At 55.3% G+C, this 20,042-nt stretch overlaps 1 protein-coding gene across 1 annotated transcript in view; it reads left to right on the forward strand.

Moving 5' to 3' along the window:
• Positions 1-20,042, forward strand: part of LOC140631987 (cadherin-23-like) — a 283,795-nt gene that overhangs the window by 221,645 nt on the left and 42,108 nt on the right. Inside the window, exons 14-17 of the mRNA XM_072823494.1 lie at positions 10,511-10,575; positions 11,791-12,028; positions 13,341-13,446; positions 15,520-15,647. Coding sequence (XP_072679595.1) covers positions 10,511-10,575; positions 11,791-12,028; positions 13,341-13,446; positions 15,520-15,647 — 537 coding nt within the window. The remainder of the gene's footprint in view (positions 1-10,510; positions 10,576-11,790; positions 12,029-13,340; positions 13,447-15,519; positions 15,648-20,042) is intronic.

The following is a 20,042-nucleotide window of genomic DNA, read 5'->3' on the forward strand; positions in this document are numbered from 1 at the left end:
CCCTGCTCAGCGGGGACTCTGCTTCTCCTCTCTCTGCCCCTCTCCCCGCTCATGCTCTCTCTCTCTCAAATAGATCAAATTTGTAATAAAAAAAGAAAGGAAGGAAGGATGGACGGACAGACTTTACATGCAACCCTTTCTTTAATCCTCATGATGACTCGGCAAGGCAGGTACTACTATCAGGCCCATTTGACAGATGAGAGATGAGAGAGCAGAGCCTTAGAGTACATGTTCCTATGGTTGTTCCTCCTCCTTTCTCCTTCCCCTTCCTCCTCTCCTCTTCTCCCTTCCCCTCTCTTTCTCTTCCATCCCCCACCTCCCCCCCACCCCATCATATCCTTCTGGTGCCCATGCCTCTTCAGAAGTCCATCTACTCAGGAGCGGGGACTCTTGGCTTGTCACTGGTAGAAAGGACCTCGTAAGTCATCACATATAATCTCTTTACTCTGCTGCAGTCTGTGGAGGGCGGCCTCTGTGCCTGGCACTGGCTGGATGCGGGGCATGCACGTGGAGCAAGACCGGTCCTGGCCTCATAAAGCGCACAGTCTGTGGGAGGAGGTAGCCAGTGAACATGCACCCAGATGTTCCTGCCAAAACCACGCCCTTCTCCGCATCGCACCCAGCCACCAGGCAGGGCTGACCACCCCAGCTGAGTCCAGCCAGTTCCCAGCACAGCACTCACCACCCCAGTCTAAGCCCATTGCCTGTTACCACTACTGACTACCGTGACCACTCGGCTCCTAGCCCACGCAGCAGCAAGTGGGCAGCTGAGTGAACTTTTACAGAGGTAAATGGGTCCTGTTAGCTGAACCCATGGAGGTGAGAAGGAGCACTGTTGGCCCAGGAAAGTGGGGTTTAAGGGTTGTGAGGCAGGAGCAAGCCTGTCCTATTTGGAGCCCAGAGACTGGGTGGCAGGAGCCGAGTGATCCAGAGATGGTTCAGAGAGGATGTCAGAGGCTGGCCAATTTGGATTTTTGTCTCAAATGCTCTGGGAGTCTGACACACTGGCCAGTGGCATCTTATATCGTCAGTCTGGCTCCAATGGAGAGTGGGCTACTGGCGCCAGAGCAAGGCAGGCAGATGGGTGAGGAGGCCGTGTAGCACACAGGCCCTGAAATCCAGTGTCTCATTCAGGGTCCTGCAGCTGGAGGGTCGGAGCAGAAGCTGGACTAGAACCCAGATCTCACTTTGCCATTTTGTCGGCATTTTCATGACTCCACACTTAGTGCAGGTCCTCTGTGAGGCCCTTGGTGCCTGGTCTTGTACTGTGCCTTCCAAGGAGAAGCGCATTCTGACCCTGGAGGAGCAGAGGGTCCAGCAGGGTGAGCAGAGAGGCTTTAACACAACTTGTACAACAACTGGTCCTCAGTGGCTGCAGGGAAGTCAGTGTTGAGAGATCCTAAGGACCTCGCAGCTCTTAGTACCATGATTAATTAGTCTGCCATGGGCATGGGTAATGGAGTGGTGGCTGTCCGTCCCTGATCCCATGTTGGAACATGAGGGAGGAAAGGCCCTCGTCCCTTTCCCTACCACCAGTTGGGTCCCTACCCTTTTGTAACTACCCCCCAAACCAGTGACTCCACTGTCCCACGAGCTCTGAGCCTCTGTCCCCAGACCCAGACTCCCCAGCGGCATCCTCTTGTCTTAAGGCCTCCTATATGCCCAGAGAGCCAAGAGCAGGACCCAGGAGCTTTCCTGAATATGTTTTTCTTCCTCAGATCCAATGTTCCCGTGATCTCTCCCACACCCCATCATTCACTCCCTAGTACCACTGCCCACCTGGAGCACTCCCTTCTAATCCCCTACACAGCATTTTCCTTACAGTTACTAGCATTTTCTCTCCTCTGGGGAGTGTGACCTTTCCCCTGGCCAGGACCCGCATGAAGGTGCTCAGACCAGCAGCTTCCAGCCAGACCTTTCTGCCCACCTACCACCTGTCACACGCTCACCCGTCAGCCCCAGCTTCCTTCTTAGATGACAAGCAAAAGTGATACACCAAGCATGTCCCCAGAAGTGTGGGGCGGACTAAATATTTCCCCGCCATTGGCTTCCGTCTCGCATCCTAGAAAGAAAAAGAAATCTCAAAGAGCGCCATGGGGGAGAATGCAGGAGCTTGGGAGAGGACCAGGCCTTATGGGCCTATCAGGCCAGTGGAGGTCACCCGGCCTCTGGGCTCCTGGGGTCCTTCCGTGGAGGCCCTCGTGCCTCACGCCGGCCACACCAGCCTCCCAGAGCTTGCAAGAGTGCAGTTAATCTCCCGTAGTTTAAGGAGTTATTCAGAGAGGCTCAGCGAATGATGAATGTGGAAAGCATTACCAGCAAAGCACCGGGACTCCGTGGAGCTGTTTAAAAATGCATTCTCCCATGTAAATTTCTGCTCCATCAATCCTTATGACATGTCAAACATTGCTATTGTTTCCTGAACAAATTGTACCGTGTGCCCTTCTCTGCAGATTTGTGCACGGGAGCAGAACTGCTCGCTGGCACCTGCCGCCTGCCACCATTGCCGGGCCCCAGGGCTGCTGGGGAGGCAGCTGGGCCTGCCTTGCTTCAGAGCAGAAGCCCCGTGCGGGGTGTCTGGGCGAGCATGCGTGACGGGGGTGGGGGGGCCCTGGTGGGGAGTGATTGAGTGAGTGCCCGCCAGCTGCTGGCCTGCAGGGAAGGGCACACAGGTGGCCGGGAAGGGGTGTGGAGGGGCCACCGGGGCTGAAACGGGGTGGGGTGGGCCTTGCCCGAGACTGAGGGTGGGTGTGAGCATGTGCGTGTGTGTGTGTGTGAGATTGCGTAGTGGGGTGGGGGGCCCACCTGAGCCAGACAGGAAGAAGATTTCCATGGGCTGCAGGAGGACAGGGATGTATTGCGGGCTGCCTGGGCCCGAGAGAGAGAGAAAGAGAGAGAGAGAGAAAGAGAAGGAAGGGTAGGGAATTGTGAGGATACAGGAAGAGAGAAGATGCAAGGACAGGACTTTGGGGCTATAGAGAAGGGTAGAGGCTGTTTGAAACCGTGAGAGGAGAGGGTGTCTGTGTCCAGGGAGGGATCAGTGCTGTCAGAGAACAGCAGCACCCAGTGGGTGGCAGTTCAGAGGGAGACCCAGGAGAAGACCAAAGCAGGCAGGAGTCAGCTTGGGGCATAAGGCCTAGTGTCCGTGATGGGCCTCTGCTAGGCTATGAAGAGGGACAGCAGTGGGTGCAGAGATACACGGGGACAGTGTGTCGGTAAGAAAGGCCCTTGGTCCAGAGCAAATGGATGGAAGAGGGTGGGAGATGGCGACTGCTCACTGTGAATGAAAATAGGCTGAGTGAGGAGGGCCCCCTTGGGAGGGACCCAGGATTGTGGAGGACCTGACCACTCTCATGCAATGGTGGGTCCTGGGAGTGGGCATGGATGTCATGATGAGCAGGGCTGGGCAGAGAGCCCTTGTAATGCATGCAAGTTAAAGGAAGAGCTGTATCCAGAGGGTGCTCGGTGAAGGGCTCTGGGTGGGTTGGGAAGGGTGGCCCCAGCCAGTCAAGCTGCCCTGGCCTTTATCAGGTGACCGCCTCTCCCAGTCTAGGTCCTAAACCTTGTGCCCACACTAAGATCGAGCTTCAGTAGAGGTGGGGGGGGTCCTTATTTGAGGGTCCAGGGTCCCAGTGGGTGCACCTGCATCCTGGGAAACTACAGCCCGAGACCGTCTCCTGCTTCCTCTGCTGATGGGCATGAGAGGTGCTCTCCCCCCGCCCCACCAAAGGAGCAGCAGGGGAGGGGGGGTGGTTAATAGCTCACAAGAGTGCAGTTCAGTTCATACCTTGTACTGTGGCCATTTGACATTGAGCAAGTTGACTGACCTCTCTGAGCCTCAGTTCCATCTGTAAAATAGGGATAACATTGATTCTGGTCTCGCCACCACCAGAGTTGGGCTGTTGGAGAGAAGGAATGAAATAACACTGGGCATGGGTATGTGCTCATAGGGAGATGGCAAGGGGCACCGTCTTACCCTCCCCCTGCCCCATAGCCAAGGGAAGGATGGGCACCTCTGACTCAGGTCTGGCCAGTCTAGGAATTTGGCTGTCCCCCCACTGCAGGCTCACCTTGTCTTAACCTTTGGAATTTCCCCCACCATGCGTATATATTTTTTTCCTTTTTGTCAGCAGAAGAAGATTACACTTCTGCCGGCATTGTCCATCATGGAAATAAGCCCTCACGATGCAATTATAAAGGCCCAAATGAGGGAATTAGTTTTGCGGGTAATGCCGGTGTTGGGGGGGAATCAGAGGAGATGCCTTATAAATCAGGCGCTGGACAGCAGCCAGTCGCAGCCGCACCCTGTCCCCACGTGCCAGCGGCGGGGACAGCTGCTGACCTGTGTGCGGGGCCCCCCTTCCTGGGCTGGCCGCCTCCGAGCTCCGTGCCGGTGGTAGGGCCCTTCCCCGAGGGAGCTCCCCAGGGCTTCTCCGTGGCCCGCAGGAGATGGGCCCAGAGACCCAAGCACACCTGGGCAAAGAGGCCTTGCCCGGGACTCATGGGTCTAAAATAGCAGCCCCGTCACCTGCTAGCCTGCTTTCTGCTCTAATTCTCTGCACAGTTGTTACCATTGTCTGAAATTGTGTTCTTTGGTATTTCTCCTCTGCAGTCTCATCTTCTCCCCTTCCCAAATGTAAGGCACATTCGAGCAAGGGCCTTGGCGCTCCTGTAGCTGAGATGCCTGTGCCTGGGATGGTAGCTGGCATAGTGGCAGAGCCCAGAACACATTTACTGAATACGTGGCTGGGAGTCTGGTCATTGCCTTCACGAAGGTTCTCTCCGTGGAATGCCAGGTGTCTGCCCCTCTAGATCCACTCTGCCCCTTCCCACCCGCTCTGCGCGTGCCCCAGCAGGCTGACTGCATGGGCTATTGGGGGAGTCCTTCTCCTCAGTTTGCAGAACTCAGGTGGGACATCAGAGCTTGAGAGACTCGTTGGAGAGGCTCTAGAAATGTCAGCTGCACCCCCCTGGGTAACCTGAACAGCCCCATCTGGCTGCTCACTGCCCACTGTGGTATCTACTGATGGAGGGTATCACCCTCTCCCCTCCCCCCCCAAGAAAGAAGGTCATGCCAACCCTTGGTGGCCTGCAGCGGAAATCCCAGATTTTACTAAATTTGGCAAAGATCTTGACCCCTGTGTTGGACACAACAGAGGACACAAAAATGAGTAAGATACAGACTTCTCTTTCAAGGGGTGGACACGGAGCATACTCGGGCAGTTTTTAAAAATGGCAGATTGTACCACATATTCCAAAAGTGGTACAGCCAGGGGCTCTCAGGTCCAGATGAGGGAGTAGTCAGGGAGCCCCTTAAGTGAGAGGGCTTTGGGGATGGGTCCTGGGGGCTGGACTGGAGTTTGGATGGCAGTTACGGAATGAAGGGATGGTGTAACCAGGCACCAGGAGGACAGCCCGGGTGCACCATGGAGAGGTAGAAGCAAGACTGCCAAAGCCAGCCAGGCCTCAATACCAGGGAGCTGTTCTGGATTTAATTCAGCAATAACAGGGAGCCACCAAAGGTTCTTGAGCAGAGGAAGATCATATTAGCCATTGGTTTTGACTTCTTGTCCCTGGGCCCCTTATGACAGTTTTGGTAAGCAGTAAGGTGTACCAGTGTGTACCTATGGGTAAGATTCTAGCCCTGGGGGATGGCAGAGGGTATGCAGAGCCACCAGAGGGGAGGCCTGAGGCATACCTGAGGTGCTCACCTGGAACGCTGGTTTGGCATTCCTTAGAATTCCTGGGTGTGGTCTGAGAGCCGGCCAGCTCGGCCGTCCTCGTCCCCCATCCCTGTCGCTGTCTGACTGCCTTGTGAGACCCTGGACACCACCCTGCAGGGAGATACATATACTCATTCCTAGAATTTAAAAAAAAAAAAAAAAAAAAAAAAAAAAGCCAAACCAGGGCTCCAGGTGAGTGCTTCAAACTCAGGCAAGTTTCCTGGTGATGATCCTGTCTGCTTCCCTGTTGGGCAAAGGCAGGGAGCAGGGGGTTATATAACCCAGCTCATGGGGCTGTGGCCAGAATTAAACACATGTATGTGGATGCATGTTGTGGAGGCGTGGATGCAGATGTCCCTGTAGAGGACAGAGATCGCGAGCACTCCTGTGCAGGTGCCATGACCCCACCGTGTCCCCAGGGAGCCACAGCCCAGTGGAAGGAAATGTGGAAGTTGACAGCCTCCTCTCCACAGCACCTTCAGAGCTGGGAATGATTCCCAAAGGGCCGAGCTAACCCAGCCTTGGGGAGCCAAGGAGGACAGAAGGGGGTGAGCCAGAAAGGAAAGGAAGAAACTGATCCAGGCAGAGGGAGCAGATGGGCGGCCAGTCTGGCCCAGAACCCCACGTGGTCTGGCCTGGGTCAAAGATGAGGCTGGAGCCGCCAGCAGAGGCCAGAGGGCAGGGCCACAAGTGTGTCCTGGAGGAGGAAGGGCCTGTCCCTTGAGGGCACCAGGGAGCCCAGGAGGATTCAGGGCTGCCAAGTGATGGGATTTGCTGCTTCCTCCCAGGCACAGAGCCCCCTAACCCACAGGCCCCCCTGCAGGCCCTCTGTGTCGGTGCCAGCTGCCCCCACCCTAGCAGGGGCACAAAAGCAGCTTTTCATCTTCTTCTTATTCTGCTTCACACATTTGAAAGATGAAAGTTCTCCCTCTCCTCTTTGCTGGACATACATATTTCATACGGTCATTAGACGGTGGCACTAAAGGACTCACAAATCTTTCTCGGTCAGCATCAGTGGCTTGGGCAGGCAGCGAGAGGCCCGGGGAAAAGGGTCACTGTGGAAGCCATGGCTGTGCCAAGCCCACTGGGGGAGGCGATGAGGACTGGGGCCGGGGGGTTAGAGGCCAGTGTCTGCCCAGGGAGGAAAGACCAGCCCATCTTGTCACCTAATTTCTCTGGGCCTCAGCTGCTCCAGGCCCCCGCGTGAAAGGGCTTGGACAGGGGGACCTCTGGGGTCCTTCATGCCCTGACAGTCCTAGTGCAATTCCATGGGGCATCCAGATAGGAAGGACTCTTGTCCCCAAGGCCAGGAACCCCCTCGTGGTTTGACCAGGCCCCTTGCTTCCTCCAAAGCCCAGCCCTCTCTTCCTCTCCTCCCGATCCCCTCCGTGCCACCTAGCTGCTGCTCTCTTGGGTCCCTATCCCCTTCTCTCGGCCTCTTTTACTCCCTTCCCTCTGAATCCTGTCTTCCCTGGCTTTGCCACCCCCTCCCTTGTTGCCTGCCCCCACCCCTTTCTTACTAGAATTCATTCATTCATGTTCCGGGCATTCATGCAGCACCTGCTCTGTGCTGGGCGCTTTGTGCTGGGAGGGGAGCCCAGCTGATGCCACTCTGCCTCCGTTGCTCCCCCAGACCCTTTCCTTTGACATCCCAGGATGCTGAGGCCTGAGGGGGGTGATGATTGTCATACAGTGACCTGAGCTATTGACACCAGCCTGGCACTGGGATCTCTAGGCCACACTGCCCCCTCACCAAGGGGCCCGATGGCATCCGGTCAGTTCTTCCCCAGACCAAGCTGCACTTACGATAGTTGAATACTACCACACGTGGTGATGACGATTAGTGGGGCAAAGGGGGACTCGGGCTCCTCCGTGCTGCTTCTCTGGTCCCTGCATGAGAAGAGAAAGGCTTATTCTGAGGAGCTTTGTCTCCTTCCCCCAGAATCACCAGGCGTAGGTTCTTCCGAGAGCAAGCTCTCCTCTCGGTTCAGAAGGGATAACACACAGAGGCCAAGGGCATGGCGAGACAGCACTGGCTTCAAATCCCTGTGAAGGCTTGGGTGAGCTCTATTCCTTCTGTGTGCCTGTTTCCTTGTTTGCAAACTGGAGGTGGTACTGCTGGTAGGACCTACCTCATAGGATGGTTATGAAGATAAAATGTGTGACAAGTATGAGGTGCCCAGTAAATAAATGGCAGTTGTCCTGAGGAGTGGCTCAGGGTACCAGGGAGTGCCTGTCCGGGAACCAGTCCTGCAGAGGAGGGCGGGTCCCATGGCTCAGCATCTTCCTCATCACTTCTTCAACACGCATCCCTAAGAACCTGTGGTGTACTTGGAGCCTGACCAAGTGGAAGTCTGCACAGTCTGCTGGAACACACACAGTGGGGATGTTGAGGGGGAATCTGGCATAAGAGACAGACCTATAAAAGCAGGGCCACAGCCCCAGAAATGGCTTCTTTCTGTATAATCAAGTTTTCTGGATAACCGAGATCTGAACCCTTTGGTTTTGTTTGTTTTTTAAAGATTCTATTTTTTTTTTCATGAGAGACAGAGAGGTAGAGACCTAGACAGAGGGAGAAGCAGGCTCCTCACAAGGAACCTGATATGAGACTCAGTCCCAGGACCCCAGGACCACTCCCTGAGCCAAAGGCAGATGCTCAGCCAGTGAGCCACCCGGGCGCCCCTTGAACCCTTTGAGTTTAGACATTTTTTTCACTTGGATCATTTGGTGTAGAAATATATTACTCACTTCTCTGCCCTCCTCAACTAAGTATACTGAACACAAATTTTTCTCGAAAATTCAGGTTGATCGTAAAGAATGTAGAACTTGGTAGATTTCACAGAATCTAGGAACTTTAAAGAGAACTTCAAAAAATACTTAGTACAAAGATACCGAGGGTGGGGGAAATAGAGGTTGGTAAAAAGGTATAAACTTTGAGCTGTAAGATGAATGAGGTCTGAGGATCCAATGTATAACATGACTATGGTTGGTAACACTGTATTTTATCATTGAAATTTGCTAAGAGAGTAGAACTTAAGTGTTCTCGCCAAAAAAGGGGGAAAAAAAGTGGTAAATAAGGGAGGTGATGGATGTGTTAATGAACTCAGCGGGGGGACATCCTTTTATAAGGCCCATGTGTATCAGATCATCACACCGTACCCTTAGATAGGTTACACTTTGTCAGTTACTCCTCACTAAAGCTAAAAAATAAAAGTATTGAAATATATTTTTATTAGCCAAAACTCTAGCCAATCACCATCTTACAGAGAAGCCCTGAATGCAAAGCAGATGTCCCCAAGGTCAGCCCAAGGCCTTTGCCTCCCGGCATCTGGCCGCAGGCAGCAGGTTGCCCGGCTGAGAAAGGGAGCAGAGCCCCAGCGCCCGGCATACGGCATACGGCGCGCGCTTAATAAGGAATGAGCAGATGAATGGGTGGTGTCATTTAACCTATACTGTGGACCGTAACCAAGCCAGGAATGATGCCGCAGCCGGGAGTCCCACCCACAAAAGCCAATCCCCTGCTGAAAGTGCCCTCATTCTGGAGAAGGGAGAGGGACCCCATGGCGGGGTGGGAGGGGGTAGCCTAAAGAAAGGAACCACAGCCTGGGAGTGGGGATCCCTGTTTCTGCCTCATTTTGCTCATAACCTGGCTCATGACCTAGAATGGGCCTCGCTGGGGTCGGGGCCTCAGTGTTGTGATCTGTAAAATGGGTGGAAATATCTGTCTCCCTCATCACATGGGACAGTTGTGAGGATGAAATGAGGTCATGATGAATGTGGATGGTCTGTGAAAATGTAAAAGTCGGGACCACTGGACAGGCCGGCAGTGGTCACCATCATTGCCACTGTCATCAGCCTAAGGCAGGCCTCTCTCCCTCCCGTCTCTTCCGACTGCAAGTGGCAGGACCAGACCGGGTAAAAGAGATCTTTCTTGTTGGACTCACAAATCAAACTGAGGGTGGAAGGGATGTCAGAGGAAGGACTCCAGAACTACCAGGCTCCCACCTCTCCCCTCCTAGCTCTCCGCGGGGGGCACCTTCATCGTCCTCACACAGCCAGCAGCTCCCAGTGTGTTTGGCCTTCACTGTCCCAGAGGGAAGCTTTCAACCCCAGCAGCAGTAAGAGGAATCCCAGAGAAGGATTCTGATGGGCCCCAGCTGTGGTCAAGGGCGAGCAGAGAGCCCCCACTGAGACTGCTTGCTGGAGCAGAGACAGGTGCCAAAGAAGATGGGTCGAGGTGGCAGTATAGGACCTTGCCAGCCAGATGACAGTCCGCCTTTTGCATGCAATGGGTTATTCCCAGGGTTCAAGAAGGCAGGGGCCCCAGAATCCCCCTGAGGGGACTTTCCTGCCAGGAAGCCCATCAGATATGGAGGCTTTGGGGACTGGGAGAGTCCACCAGATGGGTGAACCCACTTCCACCTTTGTCTGCAATATTTTGCAAACCTATAGGTTGTGACCCCACACTGCAGATCCAAGGCCTCACCCCCAAGCCCTCTGAGCATCTGCAGAGCAGAAGCCTGCCTGGCCTGACACGAGTCCAGAAGAGGTGGTTTCCCCAAGTTAGAGGTTTAGACAGAAGACCGATCCTCCAGAACTGCACTGTCCACTGTTAACCTCAACAGCTCTTGGTGCCTGGGGAAACCTGTACTGAACAATGTACCTCTCGAAAATTCAGCCAGAGGAGCTGTGTGGGAGGACCACGGGGTTGGCCGTGGACACGTTCCGGTGAGATCAAGAGCTTCGCTAGGTCGGGCAGCAATGACGTCCTGTTCTCACTTTTGCAGGCAACAGACAATGACGTGGGCACCTTTGGGGAAGTGAACTACTTCTTCAGCGATGACCCTGACCGGTAAGACCCTGCGCTGGGCCGCCCAGTGCCCAGTGGCACTCAGCGCTATTCACGAGGTTCAGGAAACTTCTCAGTACCCAGGGAGGGTGCCAGGCCCCCGTGGCAGAAGCACTGAGCCAGCAGGGAGTCAGAACCCACGGGCACCGCTGCCAGTGTGGCCCTGGCTGTGGCAGCCTCAGTCAAGTCCTCTAAACTCTCTGAGGCGTAGTTTCTCTGGCCCCCAAAAGGCAGCCTTTAGCTTTGGGAGTGAAGCAGCTCAGAAACGCTGGTGACCGCACCCAGCTACGGCCGTAGCAGCAGCTAGCATCTGGGAGCCCTCGCTGTGTGGCAGGCTGTGCCGAGGGCTTTACACGCATTACCTGATTCCATCCCCACAAGTGCTGGAGGCACTCCTCTCCAGGCACTGCTATCATCTGCACTTTGCAGAGGAGGAAACTCAGAGAGGCTGAGTCATTTGCCCAAAGTCACACAGCTGGCGTGGAGGTCAGGTGGCGGCTTGTCTCACCACCTGACCTATGCCAGCCTTGCCCTGCCACCCACCGTGGCTCTGGGCCATCTCCTTCCCCTGTCTTCAGTTAAGCTGAAGGAGACGCCCTCTCATTTTTGACATGATCAAAAGCCAAGCTGAAGTCAGAGAGCAGGTCTGCTTCTAAAAATGAAGCGCCTGATGCATCTGGAAGCTCAACAGGATGAGTAAGACCGTGGCCGTCAGCCTGGATCATGGGCCCTGACTATCTGTGGGAATGATCAAGAGGAGACAGAGATTGTTAGGCGCGTCCGGCCATTCTCTGCCACCCCGGGTGGAGCCCCAGCATGGGAAGAAGGAGCCACTAGCAGGAGCCACGCACAGGGCGCTCTCTCCCTCAGGGCACCCATGTTCACACAGCCTTGTCCTGATCAGCTCGGGTTTCCTCATCTCTTCCCATCTTCACTCTTTGGTCTCGGAGCCAGGACCTGCCAGGCTCGGTGGCTGGCAGCTGTGGACCAGACCCAGGGATACAGGAACCAACTTACAACTCAAGGGAGGCTCCCCCGGGTTAGAGGGATGGTGTCGCAAGTGAAAGAGAGGGAAAAAAAAAAAAAATAAAGAGAGGGCAGATTTCTGACCTCATTTCTGTTTATCACCTCGGGCAAGGACGGGCTGGTAAATAGAGGCCTTATCTCTAAGCTGCTTTACACCTGGGTCCCTTTCTCTCTCCGTCGCACGTGACATAGGTTCTCTCTGGACAAGGACACCGGACTCATCATGCTGATTGCCAAACTGGACTATGAGCTCATCCAGCGCTTCACCTTGACAGTCATTGCCCGGGATGGGGGTGGTGAGGAGACCACAGGCCGGGTCAGGATCAATGTGTTGGATGTCAACGACAATGTGCCCACCTTCCAGAAGGATGCCTACGTGGGGGCCCTGAGAGAGAACGAGCCTTCTGTCACACAGCTGGTGCGGCTCCGGGTGAGAGACCAGGGCATCCTGCTGTCCAGCCCTCCTCCCATCCTTCCCTCTGTGCCCTCATCCCGACCACCTGCCCTGTGGAAGCTGCCACAAGTGAGGCCAACCTGCCGTCCACAAAGAATTCAACCTAGATCCCGGTCAGGCCTCTGAGTAACCAAGTGGGGCAAGTGTCTGGGTCAGCTAAAATTCTAGGTCACCCATTCAGTAAAGGGATGTCCTCCCCATCTCCCTTGGCAAATGGTGAGCAGGATAAGGACCACATAAGGACACCCCACCCAGACCCCTTGGTGGCAGCTTGGAATCTGGAACTGCCAAAGCTGGAAGGAACCAGAGTCCATGGGGACACCACCCATTTCACAGAGCAGGAAACAGGAGGAGCGAGAGCTACCCTCCCCCCACAGAGGCTCAATGAACTCGGGGCCCCACAATACCAGTGTCCACCTGCAGTGAGCTCCCCCCATACATGGCAACTCTGACCAGAGACTTCGTGATGTCCTCGCTCCCCTCCCCTACCATGCCCAGCCCGAGTGACAGGACCCTGGGCCTCCATTTAGGACTGGTTTTGGAAGCAGACAGGGATGGAGGCAAGAGACCAGGGGTGGGCACGGGGGCCTGCAAAGAAAGGAGAACCCACACACTGTGCCGTCCCACCCCGCTCAGCTCCCAGTACCCCCAGAGTGATGGGCTGCCTTTGGAGGCTCCCTAGGAACAGAGATGTCTGAAAAGAGGCTAATGAATTCAGTCACCCTAGAAGACAGTCAAGGGGAAGAAAGATCTCTGAACTCATTCCAGTGTGTTCACCCCCCCATACCTTGCATTCATGCGGTGTGCATTTATTTGACACCTACTGTGTGCTGCATGTTGTGCTGGACTATAGGCATGAAATGTAAGGCTCTCACTGGCCTGGAGCTGACAATCTGAGTGAGGCAGGCAGAAATGGAACGGGGAGCCACAGTTGGGTGTGGAGGGACTAATGGGGCATATAGCACAGGGCCCACCTGGTCCCAGGGGTCAGGGAAGGCCTCTGTGGGTCGGGTGTTCAAGCTGAGACCAAAGGTTCTGGGAGATGGTTGTGCCAGGTATGGTGGTGACCTCCATCCTCAGAGTAAGCCCCAGCCTTCCCCATTTGCCCTAGGTCTCCAGCTGACCTTCTAGATTCCCATGCCACCTCCATACCCCAACATGAGAGAGTGGCCTCTGGCTGAGGGACAAATAGAGCTTGGATCACCCAAAGCAGGGGATCCTGAAGGGGCCAGTCCCCCCGTCCCGGCCTCTGAAGGCTCACGGGCCCCATCTGTACTCTTCCTTCCAGGCCACGGATGAAGATTCCCCTCCCAACAACCAGATCACCTACAGCATCGTCAATGCTTCCGCCTTCGGCAGCTACTTTGACATCAGCGTGTATGAGGGCTATGGAGGTAGGCATGCGGCGGGACTGAGCCCCAGCCCAGGGAAGAGAGCCCGGGGGCCAGAGAAGGGTCTGCACACTCACGCCTCTCTCCAGAGGGGGGTGGCCGTCTGTCTCCCAGACACCTGGACAACCCAGGAAGCTGCCCCATAGCCCATCAGCTGGAGCAAGTGACACAAACCTGGGATCACCCCCCTGTAGGATCCGCTCCATATTTCTCTGGGTCTTAGGCCATGGTCAGCCCAGCATCTGATATCCCCACAGTCTGCAGGGCCTCTCTTTCTTACCCAGGCTGCCCCGGCAGGTCCATAAGGTAGAGGTGTGTCAGCCAAGCGTCCTGCGCCTCTGGGTGTGCTTCAAAAGCCCTGTACTCTGGACCTTGCCCTGCCTGCTCCCCTGGGACTCCTGATCACTGCAACCAGGTGGGGAAGAGCAGCAGCCCTCAGCTCCAAGATTTTGAGACCAACTTGTTCTTCAGGTGAAAGGCCGCAAAGGCCCAGAGTCAGGGAGTGACTTGCCCAAGGCCACGCAGCAGAGGTGTCCAATAAGACTCGTGTAATCTGGTTCTTGTTGCCTCTCGAGCATCCTCTTTCAGCACCTATGTCTCCACACCAGAACCTTCTTTGAACCCCTTGACCCTCTCCCCTTAGTGGTCACTTGCATGTCTTTGCAGAGTCTGTTCCTTCAACCAGGAAACCCTTCCTCCCTGTCCCTTTGCTCTGCCCTCCTTTGGCCTTTAAGCCAATAACCTCTGGCTAGCATTAAGGCTCATTTGGACACCCCCTCCTCTAGGAGGGTTCCTGAATGCCTGAAGATGGCTCAGGTGCCCTTGAGGCAGAACGGATGTGCCTTGCAGGGACCCTGAGTCCAGCACTCACTCCTGCACCCCACAATCAGGTCAGAGAAACGCGGTCACAGAAATTATAATCCTGGCTCCAGATGCTACAGCCTGATGTTCTCTTTAAAATCTATGCCCCCTACTTTAATGACCTGCAAGTGTCTTCGCCCACGTGCACACCCCAGCCTCTCCTGGACTAGACCCTCCCTTCAGTTTCATATTACTAAGCAATGCGTTTGCTGCCATTTCCCACATAGAAAGGGGTGATTTTGTATTGTCACGATGCCCTGTCAGAGCCCCAATGACCCCCACATGCAAGCCAATGTGCCTTCCTCCCCAAACAGAAGAGTACTCATGGGAGAGGGAGTTCAGGCATATGCAGTGATGGGGACATCGGAAAGGGGCATCTCTCCACAACCCCCAAATCCTGCCCCTCCACCTCTGTCTGCCTCTGGCTTTAGTGGTGTCCTCGCCACCTTCAGGCAGAGTTGTGCTGGGAGTCAAGTCTGTGACACTCGGTGTCCTCCCAAGAGGCCGAAGCAGTGCCCAGAGCAGGCTGCTAGATGGGACGGGCATGGAGAGCCCACAGGGAAGAGGGCGGGGGCCAGGGAGGGATGGAGAGAGAGGAGTAAGGCCGTGGCAGGACCAGAGGAGACTAGAGAGGGAGCCGCCACCTGTACCCCACTGGCAGCACCACCTCTGGCAGCCCTGAGACTGGTTGATAAGTGGATGAACTCTGCTCATCTGGAGACAGTTAGTAAAAGACCAACTAGAAAGTCCAAGGCATGACCCTGTCCTCCGAGCAGCTTCCAGACTGATGGAGAGTGTCACAGAAGTGGGTGAGATAGATAAGCAGGTAATAGCACAAACTAGGAAAGAGCCTGGATTCCAACAAATCTAGGCTCGAGTCCCACCTCTATAGAGGTGCTAGCTGTGTGACTTGGGGCATGTTGTTGAACCTCTCTGAGCTTGGCCTCCTCGTCTGTAAAGCGGTACTTACGTCACCACCAAAATAGTGAACACCTGCAGTGCTCAGCACTTTGCCTCCTGCATATCAGGCAGTGGGTAAACCTACGCCAAGGCCCCGAGGCTCCCGGAGTTCAGAGGAAGGTGGGGTGGGAGGATGAAGCAGAGCTGGCCAGCATGTGCCAGCCACACCCTCTCTGCCCAAAGAAGACCCCTGGCTGGATGGGCATCTAACGTCTGCTTAAAGGGGGCCCTGGGGACCTGTTCCTGTCATTTCAGTGATCAGCGTGAGCCGTCCCCTGGATTATGAGCAGATACCCAATGGGCTGATTTACCTGACAGTCATGGCCAAGGATGCTGGCAACCCCCCTCTGAACAGCACCGTCCCTGTCACCATCGAGGTGTTTGTAAGTACCCAGGGGTGCTGCTCTTGCCCTTTCGGGGTAAGGAGTGGTGAGTGCTTCCCAGAGTGCTGGGGGCCCTGCCTGAACCTAGTGGTGTCAGACTGTCCCTATATCCTTGGCTGTCCCTGCAGCTCTGGAAGTCACCCAGCAGATGGTCCCAAAGGTTGCCCCCAGCAACCCTCTGCCACTGCTGCAGCAGGCAAGCTGCCCCCCCCTCCCCCACTGCCCAGCTCAACCAGGAAGGCCAGGCCCTGGAATGCAAGAAGAGCCCCATCAGCCGGCTCCAACTTCATTAAGGGGCCTCAGGACACTTGCTGATGGGGAACAGGAACTGGGGCTCAAGTAGGAGGAAATGTCACGAGATCCTCTCATTTAGAGCCATGCTTTGTGAAGTTGAAGGAGTTATTGGGAGGTCATCTTCTCTCTCCTGTCTGTCTGTCTGTCTGTCTCTCTCCCTCTATATTTGTATATATCCCCCTCTTCCTTTTTTCTTTCCTTTGTCTGCTCCTCTGAAGATCTAAAGGGGCCTGAAACCAAACCACAGCTTGTCTGACATGAATATCAAGCGCACGTTAGTGATTTCCATGCCTGTAATTATCAGCCACTGAATCCATCTCCACACTGGTTCATTTGCCCTGTGCTGCTCCCCTGGCCATCCCAGGGCTGCAGATCGTGGTCTGATGGGGCATCAGTGGGCCTTTCCCCACCAGAGACCTCCCCACTGCATATGCACAAGCGTGCCCGCCTCCCCCCGCCCCGCCTCATAGAGGCTGCTGCCTGCAGGAGCAGGTGAGTGTTGATGGAAGAGTTAGTGCATTACCGGCTCCAGGAGGATTAGATCAGATTGTCAGGTTAGGAGATAGGCTGTGATCGGACATATGCTCAGGAAAGTCTCTTCCAGAGCAGGCATGCTGGATGATCTTCCTGTCCTAGGTGGCTTCACCAACCGCCTCTGGTGATGCCCCACACCTGGCTTTACCAAGCCTCATCCTCTCGACTCTCGACCCAAGGCAGAGGCTCCAGAGCTAGCTCCTGAGTGGGACAGTCCTTGTCTGGGCAGGGAACCCTGCTTGCTTGCTTGCTGCATAGGATGCGCTGGCAATGATAAGGTTGAAAGGGGATGCCTTGGCGGGGGGACCCCTGCAGGTGGGCATGAGGGAGCAGGGTTTAGGAGTAGCATCGGAGGGCGAGGCTGTGCAGAACCAGCAAAGGGAAGGAAGGGCAGAGAGTCTGGGGCCCCACAGATTTCAGGGAGTGGTGGGAGGCCAGGGGGAGGGGGCAGCTGGAAAAGAGGAGAGCCACAGAAATCTAAACACTCACTGCCTGCCTTTTATCCGTAGCTCCCCACTTTTAATTTCTGAAGTGGGGGGCACCAAAGAACCAGAAAGCATTCCCTGACAACTGTGACCATGTCTTCTCCACATGGCCCATTACCAGTCTTGATTAAAAACAGCCCCAAGAGCCCCCCAGTCCCGGTCATGCTCCTAACCCTGACCGACCCATCCATCATTTTCAACCGGCGGGTATTCTCCGCTGAGGCACGGTGAGTTCTCCTTGTCTGCAAGATGCAGCAGCAGATCTTGGAGGGATGTGAAGGTGTCTATGAAACCTGCCCCCCTCCTCAAAGAATGGAGAAAGGAACATAGTTTGGGAGGTGTATGGCTTTGAAACCTGGCTCTGCCACCCTCTAACTCTATGACCTGGGGTCCTTAACTCTCTCCCTCTGAGCCTCAGTCTCTTCATCTGCAAAATGGGATAATCATGGTATCATGCATCATGATATTGTCGTGAGGATTAAGTGAGATCACACAGGTGGCACCTGGCACCTGTAATGTTGGCTACCGTCACAGCTGATAAGACAAACTTCCATACCGTCGGCAGCATCCCTGCACCAGGCTGCCTGTGGTGCAAATGGGAATTCCAGAGAACTCAGCCAGACAAAGAACGTGCTCTAAATATGGGGGAAGCGGATGAGGGAGAGGGTAAGAATAGGGGAGGTGTAGGGAAATAAGTTGAGGTGTTCTACACCAGCCCAGGGATGGACAAGCAGAACTGGCCAAATGGAAACTAAAATTTCCTGAGCTCCAATAACATGTCAGGTGCTTCCACATTACACAGTCTCTCCCAATCCCATGCTACAGATGAGGGAACATTACAGGTCCAGGATTACCAGCGCTTTCCTCACTTGCTGGCTGGTAAGTGACACTTGAATCTGCTTCCAGTCCTAGTGAGCTAGGATTTGAACCCTGACCTGTCTGACTCCTGAGTTCCCATTCTTTCCACTTTCCACTACACCTGAAACCTTGGAAATCCCTATCTGCGAGCGATTGAGACCAGTACCCCTCAAGGATTGTGTGAATTTCCTGGAGATCATCTTCTTCTTCCTTCTTCCTTCTTCTTCCTTCTTCTTCTTTTTTTTTTTTCCTGGAGATCCTCTTAAAATGCAAATTATTATCTAGTGAGTCTAAGCAAGGGCTGAGGCTCTGCATTCCCACAAAGCTCCAGGCACTGTTGCTGCTTCAGGTCAGGGGACCACACTTTGAGTAGCAAGGCCTTCAAAGGTCTGCCCTGATGGAATCTTAAAACCCAGGGAATACCCCAAATCCCAGCTTCCCAACCTGTGGCTCAGTGAAGGAACCCAGAAAGGGCCTCTTTCTCCTTTTGCCTCAGCTTCTCCAGAGCAAAGTGGGAAGAGGGTGGCCAAGGAGCCAAACTAACATTTCATTCACTGTGAATAAAAGAGTGGTCAGCAGCCTTAGTCTCCCTCCCTGAAGCCAGACAGCAGGGTCTCTGTGTGCGGGGGTGGGGGTGGGGGCAGGAATCCACTCGGCCTGGAGCTACCTGAACCCAGCAGAAAGGGTCATTTTCAAGTTTCCTCGAAGCTGTCATACAGACCAGCAAGGGCCCTACAATTTCCTTCCAGGTGTGCTCTGAGGCCCTGGAGGGGATGAAGTGCAGGGTTGGGGGGTGGGGGGAGGCTGGCAACAAAGACAGGTGCCAGCTTGGCTGTGAGTGAACATCCTCTCTTAAGCAGGGCTTCGGGATGGTGTAGTCACTTGTGTCTAAGGACCACACTTGAAAAGGTCACCGCCTTTGGGTTGATTTTGCACGTGGGTGATTTTTAAGTAGCTGTCACTTGGCTAAGCTGCCTCCTCCGACCACCAAAGGGATTTTCTCTCAACAGAGGGGGCGGGAGGGGGGGGGGACTCAGCGAAGATGAGTAGTTCACGGCAGCACTTGTGGCATCGGTTAGGGGTGGGGAGGGGCAGATAGGGCCACCAGGCTCCCGAAGGAAGAGGGGGCAGGCGGGAGGGGCCAGGTGATTCCTTTTCACCCACCGCTTGTTGGTTTTTAATAAAGAAGTCAAACGCGGTTTGTAGATTTCCCATTAGGGGACAATAAGCTTTTGTAGAGGGAGCCGCTGAATTAGAACTAATAGTGAATGCAGTGCCAGGATCCGGGGAAATATCACCGCTAATAAGTTTCTGCCTCGTGCTCTGTCACTGACATTCTCGGCGCCGTCTCGCGCAGCCAAGCAGAAGGCTTAAGTATATGCGTACATGGGGCCCTCGCCTGCACCCGGGGTCGCCCAGGCCCGCTGTGGGGGCACTGGACGTCCTGCGAGTCCTCACACCGCTGGTTCTCTGGGGGGGGGGGGGGCAGGGTGCAGCCCCGAAGAAGAGCAGCACGCCTCCCTGGGCACCCACAGTCCGGCAGGATGGGATTCTCGAGTCCCAGGGGGTGGACAGCCAGCTGTCACGCCTCCCTCTCTTGCATCGCCGCTGGGCTCCAAAGTGACTCCTGCAAAAGGGGCTTCTCCAGGAGCGTGCCACTCAAAGAGCTCCCAGTTCTGCAGGGAATGAGGCCCGGGAGCATGTGCCTGGAACGCAGTAGCCTAGAGATCCACCCACCCCCACCCCGGGGTCACACACTGCGCCCCCTCCCACCCCCGCCAGGGCTCCCAGGGAAAGGAGGGAAGGCGGGGGTCAGGTGGGCCACTGGGGCTTCCTCCAAGGGGCGAACAGGAAGAGATTGGTGTTGAGTGATTACAAGAAGCAGTGAGTGAGGAACAGAGGCTTAAGGGGTACAGAAATCGCCCCTGACCGTGGAAGAGGGAGACGGAGGAGCCCGGGGGAGCGGGAAGGGGCCGAGGCTGTGCCCTGGCCACTGTCCCTCTAACCCGGTCTCTGGTGAAGGCTGGGCGGGACGAGGGGCTGCTCGAGAACTAGAGGTGCTGGGCTCTGGGCCAGGGTTTGCCCCAGGGGTGGAGGAGCCACGTTCTGGTGTGTGCAGAGGGGCCTGGAATTCAGGCTCTGAGAGCCACCTGACCCAGACCCTGCCTGCCTGCCCGCCACCACGCACTTCAGCACCTCCTGGGCTGGGGTGCTCCTTCCTCCC

The sequence above is a fragment of the Canis lupus genome, chromosome 4, assembly GCF_048164855.1.
Source record: "Canis lupus baileyi chromosome 4, mCanLup2.hap1, whole genome shotgun sequence".
Classification (NCBI taxonomy): domain Eukaryota; kingdom Metazoa; phylum Chordata; class Mammalia; order Carnivora; family Canidae; genus Canis; species Canis lupus.